Here is a 20,657-nt window from a genome sequence, read left to right on the forward strand (position 1 = left end):
AACGTTGAATTTAAATTGTAATGTTATCGCAGTACTGTCTAATTTTGCTTGCTTAGCTGTCAATCGAACAAACGAAGACTAAGGCGTGAATGACGCTCTGTATACGATTTTAACGCCCTATAAGTTCGGACACTTTTTAGCGCGGACCCGACGTCCATATAATTGTAAGTCAATGTATGATGTAGACAAAAAAAAATCCTCTATAAGATGAATTGGATGGTGACAAGCAATAGCGTACCAAACCACAAAAACTTGAAAATTTAGATTTTAATGCCAAATTATGTCTTATCGTCGTGTTTATATTTTACAAGCATAAACTAAGTGATTTGAAACCTTCAAATATTAATCAATGATAAAAACTGTTCACATAGCCAACCCACGAAAAAAATCTTTAGGTGTCATTTACTCAAAACGTTGATACGTTATTATTTATCAACATCCAATTGTGGTAGTGTTATGAACGAAAATGTGTTCACAAAATAAAGCATCAGCGTTCAATCGACATCGGCCTCCGAATTATAGAATATACTCGATTTCGCTAACAAATTCATTAAGTTATTCTAAAATTTACAAGGGGTGTCGTAAACGAGGTGAAAATTTCAAATGAGGTTAAGTTTCGAGGCACGTACGTGTATTGCCATTTCTTTCATTATTGTTATTAAATAGACAATATATTAAATATTTATTCAGCGAGTTTTATATGGGCAATTACTATATACTATTTGTCATATACTCTCATAGGAAGCGCAGAAATGAACATGGTCAGGTTTTTTTAACACTTGGACTGCCTTCTGTTTCTACACTAGGGAAGTATTTGGGTGCACCTGGCGTCTCCCACGGGTTACTAGTGTTAATTTTTTTAAGGCATCTTTATCTGATAAAGACTCAACCATTTCACTCGCCTTTCTTTATAAAACACTATAATATGCAAGTTATGCTATATACGTAAACAGCTATAACTAATAGAGACGACAGAAAATGGAATCTCGTTCACAAGTCCCCTTCGACAAGTAACACGCGATCAGTCTACGGTGTAAGAAAATCGAAAAAAATTAATACCCTATAGGAAATACCACAAGTAGACAGAGATGGGCAAGAGCCCAGGTTTTAACCCGACGCTTTATAAATGCCGGGTTTAAATCGAGGACGTCCGAAATCGAGGGCAAAATCTATTTACAACTAAATATTTGTTGTAAATGAAATTTGTAATAAGTATGGAGTTATACCAAATTCCATATTCGCTGTCTCCGCCCGCGATTTCGGGCAGAAATGGGTTAAAACCTGGCACTGTAGTTAAAAGCCTGGTTAAAGCCCGGGCGGGTTGATTCGGTTTTAACCCACTGCCCATCTCTGCACTAGACAATTTTAAATTGAGAATCACTTTTTCATTGCTCACACTGTTTTACGCAACAAATTACTTAAAAGCGTATTCATTTGCTTTAAACATGGAAGTTGTTACTTTTTACACAACAACGACCTTGCGAGCACTTTCCTATTTTTTTAATAATTTATTGTCTGGAGAGTATTGTTTTCTGCCATTTTTTCGAGTAAAAATTGTTCATACTATTCTCATCCGAAACGTGCACTGTGTTTTAAACTACAAAATAATTTGTTACGCGCCAATTGATACTCACAATTGAAAAGCCCAATTTAAAATAATCAACTATCGACAATACTGGGCCAAGGTGAAAAGTTCTCGGTTGGACAGGCCAAGATTGTTTTCTTACGTCTATAATGTCTAGTGGATAAGGTGGCATTTTCTAAACACAGCTACACTATTTTGAAACGTTACATAATAATAAAGAGTAACGTGATTTCGGCTGTGCAGAGAACTTTGCACCTTGTGCACAAATCTTACAACTATAGGCCGACTTCGTCAGTATCACTGTTAGGCAGCAACGATGTACATACGTACGCGACTCTACCTTGTTGTTAAAACTGATAAAATTTATTGATATTACTATGTTTACAGCCGAATTGATGATTAGTGACAACACAGCTAAACGCATGCATTACTACACACACTTGTACATTTAACGGAACTTTAATGAATTCACCAAAATAATGAAGTGTTTTTTCAAAAGTCTAATTTAAAAATAAAAAATATTGTCGACTGTCATTATTTCTATTGATTTGTTGTAAATTTCTATTATTACAAATTTGTCAAATTCAGAAAACTTCAATGAAAACGTTTTTTATTCATTAAAGTTTGATTTAATCTATCGTTTCCATTTTAACGACCTCTGTGGTCAAGTGACTTACACACCGGTTTTCATGGTGTAGCCATCTTGAGGTCCTTTTTCAGGTCTATCTGCTTTGTCGCAAAATATTAAAAAAAGTTAGACTTTTTTTTAAACTGTACTGAATCGACGTGACAAGATGATAAGTTAATTGACACTTATGTCTACATTCTTATTTATTTAAATATAAACTTTACATTCTCCCTTCTTTGTTCCGCTAAATGTGCCGCTGTGTGTTTCGTTCTTCAAAGTTCATCTAATTATAGTAGAAAATAGTTACTATATTCCTAACCGGAAGTGTATCATCAAAAGACATATAGTACAAAATCTAGTAGTCAGTGGTCAGACTGGAAAAACTACCTAATATGAAACACCGAACATCACGAAACATTAAATCAACGCCAAACTAGTTACCTACACTTACAAATTCGGTAAATAGAACTGTAAGTACCGCATTTTTTTAAAGTACACACAGAATCTAATTCCTACACCCTACACATGTGAGTTCACATTTTAGCTTACAAATTATAGAACTCTAAGGGGTATTTTATCAACTGTGGCTTACAGGCCGGATTAATATAAGGAACGCTAACAAAATTTTTCGCGAACCGGTAAACTATATTAATCGAACGCGTCTTTCTCTGTTTCGTCACTTAACATAATTTAACCAGGTGACGGCAAAACAGGTGGATGGATGCGAAAGTTAGTTTGTTTTTAACTATACACGTATCTGTAATTGGCGTGTTTTCGAAACATATAGGATAGTAATTTCGTTGTAATTGTTTATACTTTGGTACTCCACTTTCTCACCGTCCACATAATTAATCGACCTAATTTAAAAACATACAATTTCAACTACGCTATAAAAAGACATTCAATTTTACTATAAAAAGCATCAATCAACAATAAATAAAAGTAAATCCAGCGGTTAAATAAAATTATATCAATTACTGCGAAATTTAAAAAAGATGTAAATATTTTTTTGTTGCATTGTGTAACCACAGTTATTTCTACATTATGATTGCATTTCGCGTATGTTTCTTACATTTAATTTAAACGCAGATAAGAGTATAATAAATAAAATTTCGTAGTCTAAAAATGTCTACTGTATGAATAGTTTAAAATTTGTAAGCCATTTTATGTCCGACGTCAACAAATTTTTAGTGTACTTCGCTCGGGTCCGTGATTACACATATGGGCCCAGGTGTGGAACAACTGTATAACCAGGTGTTTCTTGAGCAGTGAACATGTTAAGAATATTTGAGTGCGTAATGTTGTCTTACGTCGTAATCGAGTCGTGTCGTAACCACTTTGGTCCTGACTGCCTGTTGCTTGTTTGTTTAATCCGTGCTTTTGAACTCGGTGTCAATGCGCCGCTCTAGAGCTTGCAATTCCTCTTCAAGCTCCTGCTGTAAAATATAAATATATATTTTATTAGCACGCTCACTTCATTCAAAATACATCATAAGAATTACCACCTACTGCATAACAGAATTGGGAGCCGAAGATCATGAGGATGGTTGCATAGATAAGTAAACGTAGCTGAGAACCATTTCGGAAGCGGAAGTTTTTCAGTCAGACTGACCGATGTTACACGGACGTAAAATACACAACTTTTTTGGACTGACCTTGCAAAGAGTTGAATGTAAAATAAACCTGCTTGCAGCTACAATCTCCCCAATGCTAAGGATGCCAACAGATTGATTGCATGTTTGCAGTTAAAGCGTGAAGTAGTAAACAACTGCACACATTAACTGCATGCAGTCGAAACCGACTTCAAGCAGCCGAGATCGACTGCAAGTAGTTAATGCGTGAAGTCGTTATCCGAGCCATCAACTGCATGAAGTTGATTACGACGTCACGCATTAACTGCAAACAAGTCAAGTAGCACTAGAGCTCCTTTTGAAAGAGTTCGTTTATGGAGGTACTGCCTACTTACATATTTCTATCGCCAAGCAGTAATGTGAACATTATTGCGTTCCGATTTTATTACATGCATATGGGATTTGTCAACTTGTGTCTCAGGGTGACGGGTGCAGTGGGAGTGCTCTTTAGATCTTTGCGATATAAAGCTCTAAGTGGCACTGCAACTGTTATGAACAGGCACGTAGCTTTCCACTAGACTCACGAAATTGTTCGGCCCGTCCTTCGTATAAAAAAAAATAAATGAGTCAATCTAATTAAGCACCCTTAGCAACGAGTGACCGGCGATCGTATGTTGTCTAAAAACCTCCTATTATCTTACCCAAATCGTTGTTTTAGGGACAGGCCATTGCGAAGGGTTCACTATCTTCAGGAACGAGGGAAGACAGATTTATCTACACTTACATCGTCCGCGCGGTTGGAGAGATCGGAGGCGCCACCTTGCACTACGAGCCTGTCAGCGCCAAGCGCGCGCCTTTCACCGGACACGTTGAACATCTGCGCAAGAGTACATTCACTAGCGGCTTCAAGTTCTGTTTACTGTCCTCGAGTCAGAACCTACCTTCTAGCACTCGGAGTAAGTACGTTTGAAAATTGTCTATCTCATGACCTTCAATGTAATTTTCGTAGGACCCATAGATTTAGTATATAGGTACCCATAGATTGGCAATGCAAGTGAAAGAGCGTTAGTATACACGTATGTTAGAGCGAGATGGGTAGACGAGACTACTTCATTATACGCTATGAGCCTGTATGAACCTAGGGTCAGATGACAAAGTTCGTTTATTTTTGAAAAATAATTGGTTTTAAAATGTGAAATAGTGTTAAACGGACGTTTATTAGTCATGGTAACGTGTTCAGTGCACGGATGTAACTCATCTAAAAAGGAAAACTCGCAGAATTGTACATTTCACATGTAAGTACGACTTAAATATTTAGCTGTCTAAAAGCACTACCACAAAAGTTTTTTACATAAATATATCCGTAAAATTATACCATTCAAGTGCATTAATAACCCAAATGTATACGAATTCAATTAAAAAATATATCAAATACGCGAATTTATGAAATTCATAACCCCACTTTCATAGGGATTGACGCAATCGATAATATGTTATCGAGATGTCATTAACTGAAAAAAAGAAAGTCAAAGGCGTGGCTTTACATACATTCGGCATACAGCCGAAATCATCTTCATACTTAATATTATTGAATCTGAAATTTCTGGTTTTAGTACTTTATATTTAATTAATATTGCATTAGTGCATTATGTTTTGTCCACATTAAAACAAAAATTTCTTTTAATAGCGTAGTTGAAGCACCCATTTTTTTATGTTAATTATTGTTGTTGATTCAGATTTCCTCAAAACATTGAAGTTCGACAGAAATGAGAGAAGACTGGGTTCCCAAAAAGTTTTCGAAAATATGCAGCAAACACTTTGAGGAAAAATGCTTTTCCTTTAGAGGCAAGCAAAGCTACGTTCTGGTTCTGTACTCACGTTATTCATTACAATTAATGGATTTTTGTGTAGTACTACTCTCGTCAACAACAAATCAGCGATTTGTCGTTGTTAGAGTTCTGTTCTGTACCGAAATACGATACTCGTATAGGATCACTTGCGTATCCATCTGTCCGTCTGTCACAGCCAATTTACTCCAAACCTACTGGACTGATTATTTTGAAATTTGGTACACATATGCATTGGTGTGACCAAAACGTGTAACGTAAATAAATTACTTCTGAAGTCACTATTGGGAGGGAACGTTCTCAAGTATATATTTATTGTAATTTTGAAATATAAATAAATATATTAAAAAAAAAATATTTGGAATTTGTCCAGCTTGTCGGTTGCGGTTGTCAGCTTGGTTCGAGGCCACCATACTCTCCCGCCGTAACTGATCATGGGTCTTATCACCGTTTTGTAGAGCCATAGTGTTATTTTGGGTGAAAGTCCCCATTGTTTACCTACCGTCCTATGGCACTGCCAAAAGGTGATACTAGCTTTTTTAATTTTGTATTGAATCATTAATTAATTAATTAATTAACGTCTAGGCGTTTTGCGATAAGACATTTTGGTGAATACGACGAAGTGAAATGCCGGTGTAATATGTTAATCGATATTAAAGTTAAATCAGTGGATGGCGCAACACTATTTATCTTGCACACATGCACATTATACGCACACAGATGTATTTTTGTTTTGGTCTCGTCTCCAATACTTCAGGGCCAATCTATGGATATACTAAATCTATGGTAGGACCCGTAGTCTGGTACTTACGTCGTCGGTGTTAGCGGGCAGCGGCGGCAACGTGGAACGGATGGCGTCGAATGTGAACACTTCGCCCGGCGGCCACGCCGGTGGAGGTTCGCCGCGTCTTTCGCGCAGCCCGCCGCCGTACTTGACGCGGTAGTCCGGTAGCAGCTCCGATTGCACTTTAAACATTGTTTCATCAAAGTAAAAAATTGATAAGCTTTTAATTTACTAGCTTTTGCATTGGAAATTTTTCAAAATGAATAATTTAATATTTTTCCCGATATTTATCCAATATCTTTCCTATCATTTTTTACATTTCACGTTGACACCTGTCAAAAGTTGAAGTTACTGAACGAAAGCGATAGAGCCGACTCGGAGGCGAGTAAGCGGAGGAGGAGAAATGTCGGAGGTATTTTCGCTGCTGTGAAATTATTTTAAATCTCGTTTTTCTATAAGTGGCTTTTAGTTAGACAAGTTATTTTATAATTCACGCTAAATTAAATTTCAAAAGATATATTTTCTAGACGTAGAACATAATATGAGCCTTCGAGATGATATTTTTCCATTTGTTCGGAAATTTTTCCGTTCGGAAAATTATCCAACAGGACTTTTGCATGGTAACCTACATTCGAATAACGAGCATTACCGCGCCGTTGCACATTTGCTCGCACAATTTTAGTAGGCGGCGATGATATTTACGATCGGTTTGTCGCCGTTAGTTGAAATGACGCTTGTGACAAAAACAAACATTAAAATTAGAAAAATATATACTTTTCTCTTGCGGTGACGTCATACCTTATCCACCTAGTAAAACATAAAAATAGAGGCAGATCGGCCTTTTTTACTGATCAGGGCAGTATTGAAATGTTTGAAGAAATGTCACAAGCGCCCATTCAACTAACGGCGGCAGCGGTATAAACAGTAGCTTATATATATATATATGAAATCTGCGACGCACATATTTAATGGAATTATGGCAACGTAGTAAGAAGAATGATTACTACCTCTTATTTAGTTCTTTTTTATCGGAGTAACTTTTATTTCGTCATGTTAAATCCCATTTACAGTACACAATTTAAAGTATAAAGTGTTGGGTCATTTCAGGTTAGTTTTCCACCAAGAATCCACCATAATTAGGTAGAAAAAATTAACTTGATAGTCACCCTGTACAGCTGTAATTGAGCGTTAGATCCCTTTTGCTGTTTAAGTGACTCTGATATAAATGCACCAATTAAAAATAATTTTACTGTATATTTTGATCAGTAATACAAAACGAAAAACGAAGAAAACAAACAAAACAACACTTAGAAAAATTGTTAAGGTCCGTTAGTTCGTTCCGTAGCTTCGTTGGCATAGCGTCTGGCACTAGTGTAACAAACTCAAACATCGTGACATTCAATCAATAAAAAAAACAACTGTATATTTTGTCCTAGAGTTAGCAATTTCACACTTTACAATAAAAATATTGATGTGGTACTCACGATCATCAAAAGAATATGGGCTGATGTTCCTCGAGGCCTCGTGTTGTACGGGCACAAATATATTTGGTATGTGTGGCGCAAGGTTGTCCTGACTCTGAAACGTCATCGCCGACGCGTTGCTGGGGCCCTGGTACACTGATGGCGCGTACTGGAGGTTGTTTGGCTCCTCATGGATAGGCAAAATATTGCTGAACCGATAGAACGGCCGATCCGCCATAGGAACCATCATGCCGTTCTGGTTCAACGTCATGGGCGCCTGGTTGTGTATCAACGCGTTCTGGAAGTTTCTATAATGAAATTTAAACTAGTTCAGAAATATTGATCATCGTAATCGCAATAATAATGATTACTTAAAATTTATCATTGTAGTGTCTTTTTGAAGATGGAGTAGAAGGACATTTCGATACCTCCTACGTAAACTATGGTATGTCGAAATTATCAAGTTTACAGGGGAGCTTCAGTGAATTCAGAACTTTAAAAGGCTAGATATGGGTTAGATGATGTATTAGATGATCACTCTATGTGAGTAACGAGCTTTGCCGAATAAAACGGAGAACTTTAAAACGCTCCCCCGTAAACTTGGCAATTCCGACATACGATACTTTACGTAGGAGGCGTCGATTTACAGGGATGCTAGTTTCCTTAAAACTTTAAATAGTCATGTAGTTGTTGTCGACAGTTTTATCGATAGAATTGAAAGAAGGTAAAATTCGCCAAATGTGTCTGAATTGTAAATGTTACGACGACGATTTAATAAAAAAAAATGTGTTTGATGCCGTTTGTGTTATCAGGGTTATACAATTATTTACGACCTTAAAGTTTTATTATACTTATTGTATAAAACGAAATTAAGTAAAAGATATATTGCAAAATGTGAATTCTAAGTTTTAACAGATTACAGCTTGAAAAGCGTTCGAAACATTCATTATCGTCAAAAATAGAAAACTACCATTTAAAATGCATTTTTTTGCAGGTTATCCACTTTGTTTCCATTTTGGACACCTAATTATTATTCATTCTAGCTGTATTAATTATGGTATGAAACAGGTCACAAAGGAATTCCGGTCTTTTTCAGGATCTTATTTATCTTATGGTCTTTAAAGGATAAAGGTTAGTACTATAGAAATTAAGCAAGTATAAAGTAATAATGTTATTTTCTCGAAGACACGATGTACTTACGAGGGTGGCAAGGTGTCGACACCGTGCGTGTCAGTGGCGTACTCCTGGGACGGTATTATCTCCAGCGGCTGCGGCGGCATAGTGGGCATCTCTGATAAACATATACACAGATTAGATGATAATAAGTCAAATTCCCCAATTCGATACTTCATGACAACGTAAATCAGAGGTTACCAAACTTTTTGTCTCACGTACATTGTTTCGGTTTTGTGTAGATAGCCTTTCCCCTTTTTTTTATGTTACCAAGTAACGGGACGGATAAATCGTGCACCTGGTGATAAGCGACACGTAACAGTCCTGTCCGTAACAGTTGCAGTGCCACTCAGAGCTTTAAATCACATAGATCTGTCCATTACCTTTCAAAACCGAAACGCGTTACTGCTTGGCGGTAGAAATAGGTAAGCTGGCTGTACTTCCCTGGACGAACTCTTTCACAAAGAGCTTTACTGCCATAAAAACCGCCAATATCCAGAAGGATTTTCACACTTATCAGCCCACTCTCGCTCACACGCTCACACGCTCACACACTCACATATACGCATTCTCTGTTAGCATATTATTATTTTCCCCTCCATTGACTTACAAATAAATGGACGACGGGTCTAATACAAAAACCACGAAAAAAATGTCCCAAGTCAACCTATTCGAAATTTAAATTGTAATGTCATCGCAGTATCGCGCTGTCAGTAGAACAAATGAAGACTAAAGCGGAGTGTCGCGCTCTGTATACGATTTTAGTGCCTTACAAGTGCGGACACTTTTTAGCGCGGACCCGACGTCCATATAATTGTAAGTCAATGTTCCCCTCAGTTAATTTTTGTTTTCCTCCCTTCAAATATTTTGCTATATTATAAGGAACCCATCCAGTTGAGCTTCTGTCTGTTGAGATACAGGTTTAAGAGTCAGTGTGGTCATTTGCTAGTTCCTGTTTTGTGTGTGTTCCACTTTCTGTAAGTAATTGCATTTCTGAAATCGCTAAGTAATTGTAATTTTTGTAAAATTTTGTGGAAATAAATAAAATTTATTATTTATTATTATTATTACTGTCGTGGAGATCTTTTTTGTCGATAATAAGAAAGTGTGTATTTACATTGGTACTAATCTTTGTAAAGTGGATTATTCAACTTATAGAAATCTAAAATTGTGACAGCGATCTGCCTAGTTAATTATATATATATATATATGGTATTAACAACTCATGCACCCCCAACCTTTATTTCCCTGACATGAACTGTAGCAGTCTCAGCTCTTGTATGAATGTAGATGATTTTTATAGCATAGTTTCCCAAAGTGGTACCTACCCAGTGGGCTCTGAAGAGTCCTAGGAAGGCCTCGGAAACAACCACGGGGCGTTGATGCTGTCCAGGTTTTTTGAAGAAAAAAACCTATGTATATGTATGTATTTATGTATTTAACTACACTACAGGTGTTTTTAAGTTAATATAAAAAATACTTGTTTTCAATATTTTTTGTGGTTGGGTGTCCAATTTTTTAATATTGCGTAAGTCGACGGTGAACGATAAAGTTTGCGAACCTATGGTTAAGCGAAACGTTAAATGAAATCAATAGGATATATTAATACTGACGTGGTACGCTATAGTTGTCGAGATGAGGATGCTGCGACATCGGGAAGCGCGGGAACATGGGCTGCGGCAGCGGCATCGGCTGCGGTAGCGGTATGCCCTGCGGCACCGGGCCCATGTACGCCGCATAGTTGCCGTTAGCCTGATTCGCGCTCGGCATCGCCCTGTATCTGTTTGCATTTTGAACCATTGTAACTACTTTGCCTAAACGAGTGACTCGGCCAGTGGTGTTATAGGAAGATTATTTACTCGCTGCAGACTCAGTCATACATCATCGGAGCGGAACAGCTATACTGCGATTTCTCTGTCACCTGCATAGTGACGTACGCATGTGATATGTGCGCTTTCCGTTATCGATAAAAACTAATCAGTGCAGTAACTTTTGAGTAATTTATTGTCTTCTATTGTCTAAATGTCGTAACCTTTTTTATTTTACTACCATTCACTGTTTGAACGTTGACCATTCACAATGGATAATTTTTATAAAAATCATGTTTCACTTGTCGCATTAACATTATGGCTCAAGCACATATTGTTATCAATAATGTGCTATAAAAATTATTTTACACAGCACACTAATTTCCATTCCTACTTTCACTGTTACAACAAAATTGAACATCATCTACATATATCGATAGCATTTATCGACTGCAGTAATGCACGGCAGTGTGCTTAAACAAAACGCCAGTACCTGCTCGTCAGTGGGAGAGAGAGCGCAATATCGTCCTCCCGCTCCGATAATTTATGGCCGAGTCTGCAGTGAGTAAATAATCTTTCTTGAGACTGACCTGGACGGCTCAGGTTATTTATTATGTGAAGAGATCAGAGTTCGAAAGCTGGTAGGATCAATTTAGCTAATTTAATTTGTGTAACATTTGAAATATAAAAATATTCGATTGTAATTTGAGGTTTTCATAGACGTTTGTAACAACGATTTTGTCATTTCTATTAATCAGAAATATCTATTTTGCCATCGAGTTGTGACTCTACTACGAAATAGTGAAGTCTGATTGGAGGAAATTGGCGGCGGTAACAGGCTTTTAAATACAATAAAAATTATTTCAGAATCACGAAAAACTCGCAAATGCATCAGATGAGATTTTACACAGCCTGCGTCAAGATCATTTGTGATAATGATGTATCATATTATTATTGTCACGCATACAGGACTACTTTTTTAAAGTAACAGTAATATCATATCCTCAATAACCGTAATCAAAAATAAAATCAAATAGGATTTTGTTATATTTAACACGTCACTTTCGTATTTGTTCGCTTTAATATTGTTAATGTGATATGGAGTAACAAAAAAGTCGCAGGCAGCGTTGCAATACATTCGCAATTCTTGTATATCATGCTATACTAATAATTCGCTAACAACCAATAATACTACTTATATATAAATGTATAAGAAAGGGCGTTACGGGCTGAACACACGCATACTACGTTTTTTTATCCTCTTCAAAAACAGATTTGTTCTAGATGATATTATACATCGCCCCCAAAATATTTTTATCATCATCTTCATTATCAACCCGTTTACACGCCCCAGTGCCCAGCAAAGCAAAATATTATACCAAATTGTATTATTGCAACTGAACCCCATTTCGCTTTATTAGAAATTAAAATTATTCCTTTGTTGTTAATGTATATTTTCTATATAATCGTAACAATATAAAAAGCAAGATATTTTTTATCTATGTCGTAACATCACTGCTTTTACAATGCACACTGTACAAAAATTATTTAAAAGAACAGAAGAGATACATCGGACTGACATGTATGGGCACTGCAGATTATTTAATAAATTATTTAGCAGTTCCGCCTAGCGCGGGGACGCTTTTGTAATTAGTAAAATGTCAGGTACCTCTCTAGTTCCTCCTCGGAGTGCGCGAAGGTGCATGCGACGCCGCGCGGGCAGAAGGAGCGCGTAGCCGCGTCCCGACACATAAGCACTTTGTACTTGCTATGCGTTGGCGTCGACACCGTCGTCTGCGGCGATGGCTGGCCTGTCGCACACACCACTACACTCAATATACTCGACACTTTTACAGCAGACATGACTGAAATAACTAAAAAAATCGATATACCCTTGAATATGTTTATAGCAATTTCTATCTGACTGTAGTGAACATCAAGATCTTAAACATTCCCGTATGCAATCTACCCATTATAAAAGTACAATTAAAAGAAACTTAGACAAAATATCCATATTAAATATTTATTACATTCATGTTAAAATATCTTTCATTTCATACCTTTTGCCGAAAAGATATTGACAATATTGAAAGGTAACTGAGGTTTATTGAAAAGAGAAAATGACGACTCACCGGAAATTTTGGGAATTGTGCCGTTGCCGTGTATGTTTGTTAACGCTAACCTAAATAACCAGTAGATGTGTGAGGGGACTAAATAAAGTGGTGTAATAATAAACCCAGAATGTCTTATTACATAAATCAATGCAATTGTATGTGTCCGAATTTATAATGCTCTACGAAAATACATTAAAACGTTAATTTTTAATTTAGTCAGAAATACACTTTGTGAATGGCATAGAGACAAAAATTATTACAATGTGACTGATTTTTTAGATAAATGTTGAAATGAAATTAGTGGTTATCGTCATAAATGTAATAATGATGTATAATATTTACTAGTTTGATATTGATAGTTATTATTTTAGTGTTATTAATTGACTAATTATTTATTGTGCATGTCCAATATGACAGAGTTATAATAAAATTAATTTGAAAAATTGTAAAATTTTACATACCTAATCAGGTACCCACATCCGTCCGATACAACTACTGTCAAATAAGTAATACTCGACAAAACAAGACAGGTAAAATATGTATTCTGTTATACTATGTTCCATCTTTCGTTAATCATGTTTTAAGCAAATAAAATTTCATTTCACGTAAGAGATTTGCACTTTAGTATTTAAGATCTCGAATCAACCCGGTAGATGTGGACGCATATGCTCGTTCGCTTAGACTTTATTTAAAGTATAGTGCCATCTGTACTCACTGGTGGAAGGCTCCGAACGGTCGCTGTGCTTCTGATTGTGATTGGTGTCGCGGCCCGTGGCCTGCTGTTGGAGGTAGTGGATGAGACCGGAGACAACCTCCTTCAGTGACGTCATGATCTCTGCCAACTGTTGCCATAAAGGGCTCTTCGCGTCTGTAAAAATCGTTAAATTTATTTCTCCTTTTTATTTTAAGCAAAGGGCGTACCGGAACTGCACTACGTCTGAGCGGAATTGCAACATAGTCGATTAAGGAGCCTGCAGTAGCTTTACGTGACGCTTCACTGTATCTCAAAGCTACTATGACGTGCAGTGTACTTTCAATTTATGTACACACATCAAAAGTATATAGGGATCAAGCACGTTTTTTCCAATTACTGGAAACTAGGCTTTTTTTAAATATTTTTTTTGACCCTAATAAATAACTAAATAAACAATTTAATGAAATATTTCAAAAAAGTTAAAAACCTCGATGTCTTTTTTTTATAACATCAAGCGACGGGACGTACATGACATGCGCCTGATGGTAAGTTACACGCCTGTCCATAACAGTTACAATGCCGCTCGGAGCTTGAAATCGCAAAGATCTGAGGGGCACTATCACTGCGCCTGTCACCCTGAGACATAAGTTGACAAGTCCCATTTGCCTGTAATTTCACCAGCGCCCTTACCCTGCAAAACCGGAACACAGCAATGCTGTCATTACTGCTTGGCGGCAGAAATCGTAAGGTGGCAGTACTTCCCTGGACGAACTTCACAAGGAGCTCTACTGCTACTAAACTACTACCTAGGCACTTGATGTGTGTATAAGAAATAAACACAACATAATTAAACGTACCTGGACTAGGATCGATACTCGCAAGTCGGTCCAGGTGCATGCTCATGACGACCACGTGGGCGGGGTCACCAGTCCGTTGCAGTGCTATGAACAGTTCTTGGACAGACTGCGCAAACGACTGCGGCGACTGCAGTTTATCGATTATACTCTGCATGTGACTTTTGTGAGCCGTATCCCCGTAAAGCAACGCGCTCCACTGGTCGGGGGCTATCCGCAGACCGGCCTCGGTGGCGATCTGAACAATCTGAGCGTCGTGTTCCCGACGCAACGACTCGTAGGTACGAAATTCTTCTTTCAGTTGCATTAGCGATGAGTCGCATTCGCGTTTGGAAACCTGCAATAAAATAAACTTAATGTTGTATAAAGCTTTTTAATGTCATGCTAAATCATCGAGTATATAACCAGAAAAGAGACGAAATGTCATTTAATTCGTTTGAAAACTATTCTGCCAAATCATTACGGTGACAACTGCGCTGGAATTGGCCACCCCGAATTCGAAACAATTGACGGGTGTCATCAATTGTTTCACTTCTAGTTTAACTTGAGCTTTGCTATAATGGATGAAAATTGAAAAATTACATTATTTAATATTTAATTACCTATGAAATGTGATGCCATTTGTTTTGCAATTAGATACCACCGAATGGAACAGCCCCCCCATAGCTCGAGATATTATCTTTATTACAATAAATACAGAATATTTTTAGAATATACGTTGACGTACACACAGATCGGTTGTTGACGACAGACGAACTCTTTCACAAAGAGCTCTACTGCTACTAAATACCATTATTATAACAGTATAATTAGTATGTTAAGCCAAAACACAAAGTTTCTGGATTGCATGAAAATTAATAGGGATTGTGTGGCTTCAGATTGGTCAACTCCCGCTGTACTTAAGCAATAAATTTTATAAAGTTAAAAAAAAATTGGGAAATTTGCCAACAAATATGAAATTACACGTGTAATGACGAAATTCGCTCAAAAGTTAAATGCCACGTGTCGGGCAGCCCCACACAATCGAAATGTAGCGTTATTAGGAAGAACTGGTTGAAACCGATCACGTTTTAATATTTATTTATTTAAACATTATATACTTAATTTAAGTTATTTATTTTGGTTAGCTGGTGCCCGCGACTTCGTCTGCGTAGAAAAAGCATTGCGAGTAGCCTACTGTACAATACTAATTTTCATAGTTTTATTGGTTCTCCATATAAACTTTCATACACTATTTCACACCTTTTAAGATTTATTTTAGTGACAAAAAGTAGCCTCAGTTCTTCTCCAACGTCCCATCATTTCGTCAAAATTGATTCAGCAGATTAAGTGTGAAAACGTAACACACAGAGTTACTTTCGCATTTATAATATTACTTTGGACTATATATAAAAACTATAAGTTAGATTATTATGGTATTGTATATTATAATATTGTCATTAACTACTAAGTTTTATTGTACATTTTTACACGTACATACGCTCACACTCACACTCTTGACTCGTCACCATTGTTTATTATATAGCCTATTTACGTTTATTTCATAATAGTCTGTCTTTTTTAAAGGCGGAGTAAAGTGACATTTGCAGTGCTGCCAGTATTTATACAATTTTTTTGAAAAAACGGTTGAATTGTGCATGTTACGACGTTCTAATGATTACTAACTGCGTTACTGTCTTCTTTATTCTAATTTTGACATTTGGGTTACTAGTATTGAAATCAAGCTCAATCAAGAAGAACAGGCGGATTTGATTATCTATATTGAATTGAAATGAAAAAACTACAAAATATGTCTCCCTCTGTACATTTTTAATTGGAATAGTGCTATAAATGCAGTATATGTATGCATGCAATTACAAAAATGGACAATACAAAGAACCTGTACCTAGCTATTAAACGAATAATGCGCCAACGATGATTCATATAACCAGCGCGACTAACATTTAGCCGATAATCGACAGAATATTTATCGACTGCGGTCACTAGCTGCTTGCAAGCGGACAACACTTTTGTGTAATGAACTGTCATTGTACTCCATTTAAAAAAAAGACAGATTATAACATCATGAACAACAACATTTGTTTATAAAATTAGTAGATTTCGGACCCAGTGCAGTGCCACTGAAGGGCTTTAAACTACCTGTAATTTCAACAACATCCTTATCCTTCAAAATCGGAAAGCAGTAATTCTCTTAGACGAACTCTTTCACAAGGAGCTCTAATATTCTCAACTATACGCAACTGAGAAACTAAATTCCAGTGGCGAGGCAAACTGAGCACAAAACGTGGAAAATTTTAGGCAAGCCGGCGGGAATCGAATTATACGGACACATCGCCACTGCCAAACTCATAGGTCAATCCCGCTACAAGGTTTCGAACGGTAACCTTTCAAACGCAAAGCAACGGTTCACCAACAACTATTACACATAACAACAACATGGTTGCTTACCTTAAAACAAGAAGCTCTGTAAAGGAGCTGGACGACGTGGCCTATACTAGTTTTGGATGCCTGTGGAAAATGAGGCTCCAATCTTTGGACTACAAACATCACTAACACCTGCGAACAAACGTATGGCGTATTAGACCTTTTGCGAATGGACACATCAGACACGTCTTGTAGCAAGCAAGGAATGATGACAGAGTGTAAGAGCGGTTACACACTACGACTTTTAGCAGCGCGTCTGCAGCGGTTGCGATGCAGTCGCCAATCGTCCACCTTTACTTTATCGCTGCTAAAAGATGGTGTGTAATTGCTCGTATTTAGCATAAAGATGTACGTAACAAAACAGTAAAAATAAGCTTCCCAGTTACAAAACAATCAGTTATCCAGACGCACGTAGGGATATCGGCCCTACTTGATCCTTTAGTCTTCAAAATGACATGTTTTGAATATTTGTAGAAAAAAATCGAAACAGGATGTGTTACCTTCCTGGAAAGTGCGGATCCGTCCTCGAGTGCCAGCAGCACAAGTTTGAGAACCTCTTCCTGCATTGCAGGCCCGAGGAACTGGCAGCCACGTGCACGCACCGCCGCCCACAGGTTCGCGCTCAACTGCTGAGGATTCTGTACACAATTTGATGCCAGTTAAAGTATCATTTCTACTTGATCAATATTCTCTATAGGCGTATTAAGCGGTTTTCGTCATCTCTTTTGCACACTGCACAAGAATGGAATTCCCTGCTTGAAGTCTTTCAAAAAAATATCTTCGCCCGTGTGTCAAACAATCAACAACCCCTGAGCATGCGTCGAAGAGGCGAAACACGTGTTGGGCATATTTTTGGTAGTGGTGATTGTGACTGTAATTGCGCTTGTGTTATTTATTTTATTAATTTTTAGGGTATAAAAATTAACTGTGCGAAAAAATATTCAACACAATCGCAGCAACTTGACACTACTTACCCTTCACTTTATCTTCATTTTTATTAACATAGAATAAATTTACTTTCATGTTTATTAACATAGACTTCCGCAAAATAGCGCCTGAATCTATTAATAACCCGAGTATCTTTAAGTTACGACTGAATAAGCATCTTCTGGGCGAGCTCGTTCCATCGTAGACCCTATTTTTGCCCAGGGCTAGGTAGCACCAATTGCATACAAGTTACATTAAACAAGGTATCTTCTTCCTTCGCCCTGTAGTTTCGGGCGTAAGAATATAACTACCACTGCCACTCGACCACGGAGGTCGTCTACAAAACCGGAACGCAATAATGTACACCTTACTCCTTGGCGGCAGAAATAAGTATGGGGTTTCCGTAATTTCCAGAACTAACTTTTTCATAAGGAATTCTATTACTACTTCACTTTCAAGCAATATAAAGGATTAGGACAAGTTAGTGTGGGTAGTTTAAGGAGGGGGAGGACGTAGCTCCACCCAGGTGCTTGAAGGGTTCCGGTGCGAAAAGCCAATCCCGGATCCCTCCCACTAGAGCACCCAAGAAGGCCACCGTAGGGTTTTAGCCGGTAGAAGTCCGGCAGTAAGCTCTCCGCTGCCCCCGCGGCGAAGATGTATCTTAGTAGGATTTCCACGAAAAAAAAAAGGTTAGTGTGGGTGGGCATAATTTTATTTCATATAAACTTATTTAATATAACAATTCACACCATTACAACGAGCGTTTATTATAAACTTACATTCTATCATTTCATTTATTACAACGATAATGTACTATAACACTCAGTTGACATAACACCAGTTAAACTAAATTTCATTTCACATAACGCCAGGTTAAAATTATTTTATTTCAATTTAAAAAAAAGATATCCCTAATACTAATATTGGTACTTGGTGACAACATTAACAAAAACTATTTAAATTAACAATATAATTAAAGTTCGAAAAGCATATATGGCAGATATTGCAAGATATTGTTTCTACAGGTTAAAAGTTTTGTACCAGACGCCAGGGGGCCTACCATATCCTTTCCAAAAACAATCTTACTTCAATGTAAGCTTAAAGTAAACCCATTATAATATTACTCATATTCGTACCATGACAAACTTGTCAACCAAGTTATGTATTATTGCTAAAGTGATTGAAAGAACGAATGATTTCCCAATATTGTCTATTCCTTACTAAAAATAGGAAAGAAATAACGCTATGTGAACTATATAATACCATCTCTTTCTTTTTTTATGTTCCGAATCGTCTTATCGTAGTATAATGTATATATATATGTGTGTGTGTGTGTGTGTGTGTGTGTGTATGTATAAAATCTATTAAAATTATGTGATTTTCAATAATTATTCCGCATTTTCATGACGAAAAATAAATAAAACAAGCTGAGTCTTGATAGTTGCGTTGTGAATTCGGAATTATAGTCTAAAGTCAAGTGTTAGTGTCGCCAAGGAGCATATAGACGTCGCTATTATAATTTTACGAAATAAACATGGCGTATTTTTATTTAACGAGAAAATATTTTGTATGTGCTATTAAATAAAAAAATAAACAAAATATTGAAGAGATTTATGTAAATAAATAAGTTCAACCTAATTTTTAATCATTACAAATCAATGCTTAGACAATAAATTCGGAAATAATATTGTTTCCATTGCGTCTGAGCATCGAGTATATAACCAGAAATAGAGACGAAATAAGGGCCATATATTCCTGGAAACACATTAGCGATACAGCTCTTATAAATATCAACTCCCCGTTTGCGCTGAAATATAGACAGGCCAACTACTGACCTGAGTGTACGAATCCGTATATTCCAAAAAATATTCTGTATTTATTGTAATAAAGATAATCAGATCGCTAACATTGCCGTGCTGTTCTGTTCGGTGGTGTGGGAAACACATTTCATCGGTAATTAAATATGTCATTTTGCAATTTTCGTCCATTATAGCAAAGCTCAAGTTAACTGGTCGATTTGAAGTGAAACAGTTGACGACTCCCATTGTCGACACCCTTCAATTGTTTCGAATTCGGGCTGGCCAATCGGAGCGCAATTGTCACAGTAATGATATAGTTTTCAAAAAAAAAAAATGACATTTTGTCTCTATTTCTGGTTATATACTCGATGCAACCGAGTAACTATTTTAAGATTGCTAAATTTGACATAAGAACAATATTACTTTAATGTTAAAGTCGCGTCATAGTACGAACTGAGTGAATGAATAGTCGCAAAGCTGCCAATATAACATCATAGCTTTAACATTATAATAAGCTTACTTTAAGCGCGTCTTGGTACGAAAAGTCAACATAAAATTAAAATAATATTGTTTTAAGCGGTTGTGGTAGGCCCCCAGAACCTAAGTGTAAAATTTGTGGATTCACCTTTGTGAGTTGTTAATATTGGTCAAGCTCGCGATGCGGACACTGTAATAGGACAATGCATACTGGCGAAAACGAAAAAATTGATACAGCATGTCCAAAACGCTTGCGCACGGCTTTGTTTCTCAATTCCATCCCGAACACATGTGCCACCTTCCTTTTTTTAAATCTTATACTGTCCCAATGCCGGGTAAAGGCCTATCTCCCCTTTCTCCTACACCTCTCTGTTTTGCGCCACAGTGGTCCAGTCTTTTAAGTGCTCGTCTCTCCGTTGGCCTGCCACATAGTAATTTTTTGTTTTTTTGGCCTGCCACATAGTAATTTTTTGTTTTTTTGGCCTGCCACATGGTAATTTTTTGTTTTT

The 20,657-nt window shown here is 37.0% G+C and overlaps 1 protein-coding gene across 3 annotated transcripts in view; it reads right to left on the reverse strand.

Annotated features, from left to right (window-relative positions):
- Positions 1–3,113: 3,113 nt before the first annotated feature.
- Positions 3,114–20,657, reverse strand: part of LOC113239193 (roquin-1) — a 27,629-nt gene continuing 10,085 nt past the window's right edge. For 2 of the 3 annotated variants that reach the window (XM_026476076.1, XM_026476075.1), the window contains exons 5-15: positions 17,446–17,583; positions 16,970–17,077; positions 14,525–14,858; positions 13,689–13,841; positions 12,529–12,685; positions 10,665–10,831; positions 9,079–9,169; positions 7,900–8,186; positions 6,443–6,597; positions 4,569–4,661; positions 3,114–3,649 (exon numbers count right to left, since the gene is read on the reverse strand). In XM_026476076.1, coding sequence (XP_026331861.1) covers positions 3,581–3,649; positions 4,569–4,661; positions 6,443–6,597; positions 7,900–8,186; positions 9,079–9,169; positions 10,665–10,831; positions 12,529–12,685; positions 13,689–13,841; positions 14,525–14,858; positions 16,970–17,077; positions 17,446–17,583 — 1,752 coding nt within the window. In that variant the 3' untranslated portion in view covers positions 3,114–3,580. The remainder of the gene's footprint in view (positions 3,650–4,568; positions 4,662–6,442; positions 6,598–7,899; positions 8,187–9,078; positions 9,170–10,664; positions 10,832–12,528; positions 12,686–13,688; positions 13,842–14,524; positions 14,859–16,969; positions 17,078–17,445; positions 17,584–20,657) is intronic. The other variant, XM_026476077.1, reaches the window with a different exon arrangement.

The sequence above is a fragment of the Hyposmocoma kahamanoa genome, unplaced genomic scaffold (assembly GCF_003589595.1).
Source record: "Hyposmocoma kahamanoa isolate Upper Pololo Valley unplaced genomic scaffold, ASM358959v1 99702, whole genome shotgun sequence".
Taxonomy (NCBI): domain Eukaryota; kingdom Metazoa; phylum Arthropoda; class Insecta; order Lepidoptera; family Cosmopterigidae; genus Hyposmocoma; species Hyposmocoma kahamanoa.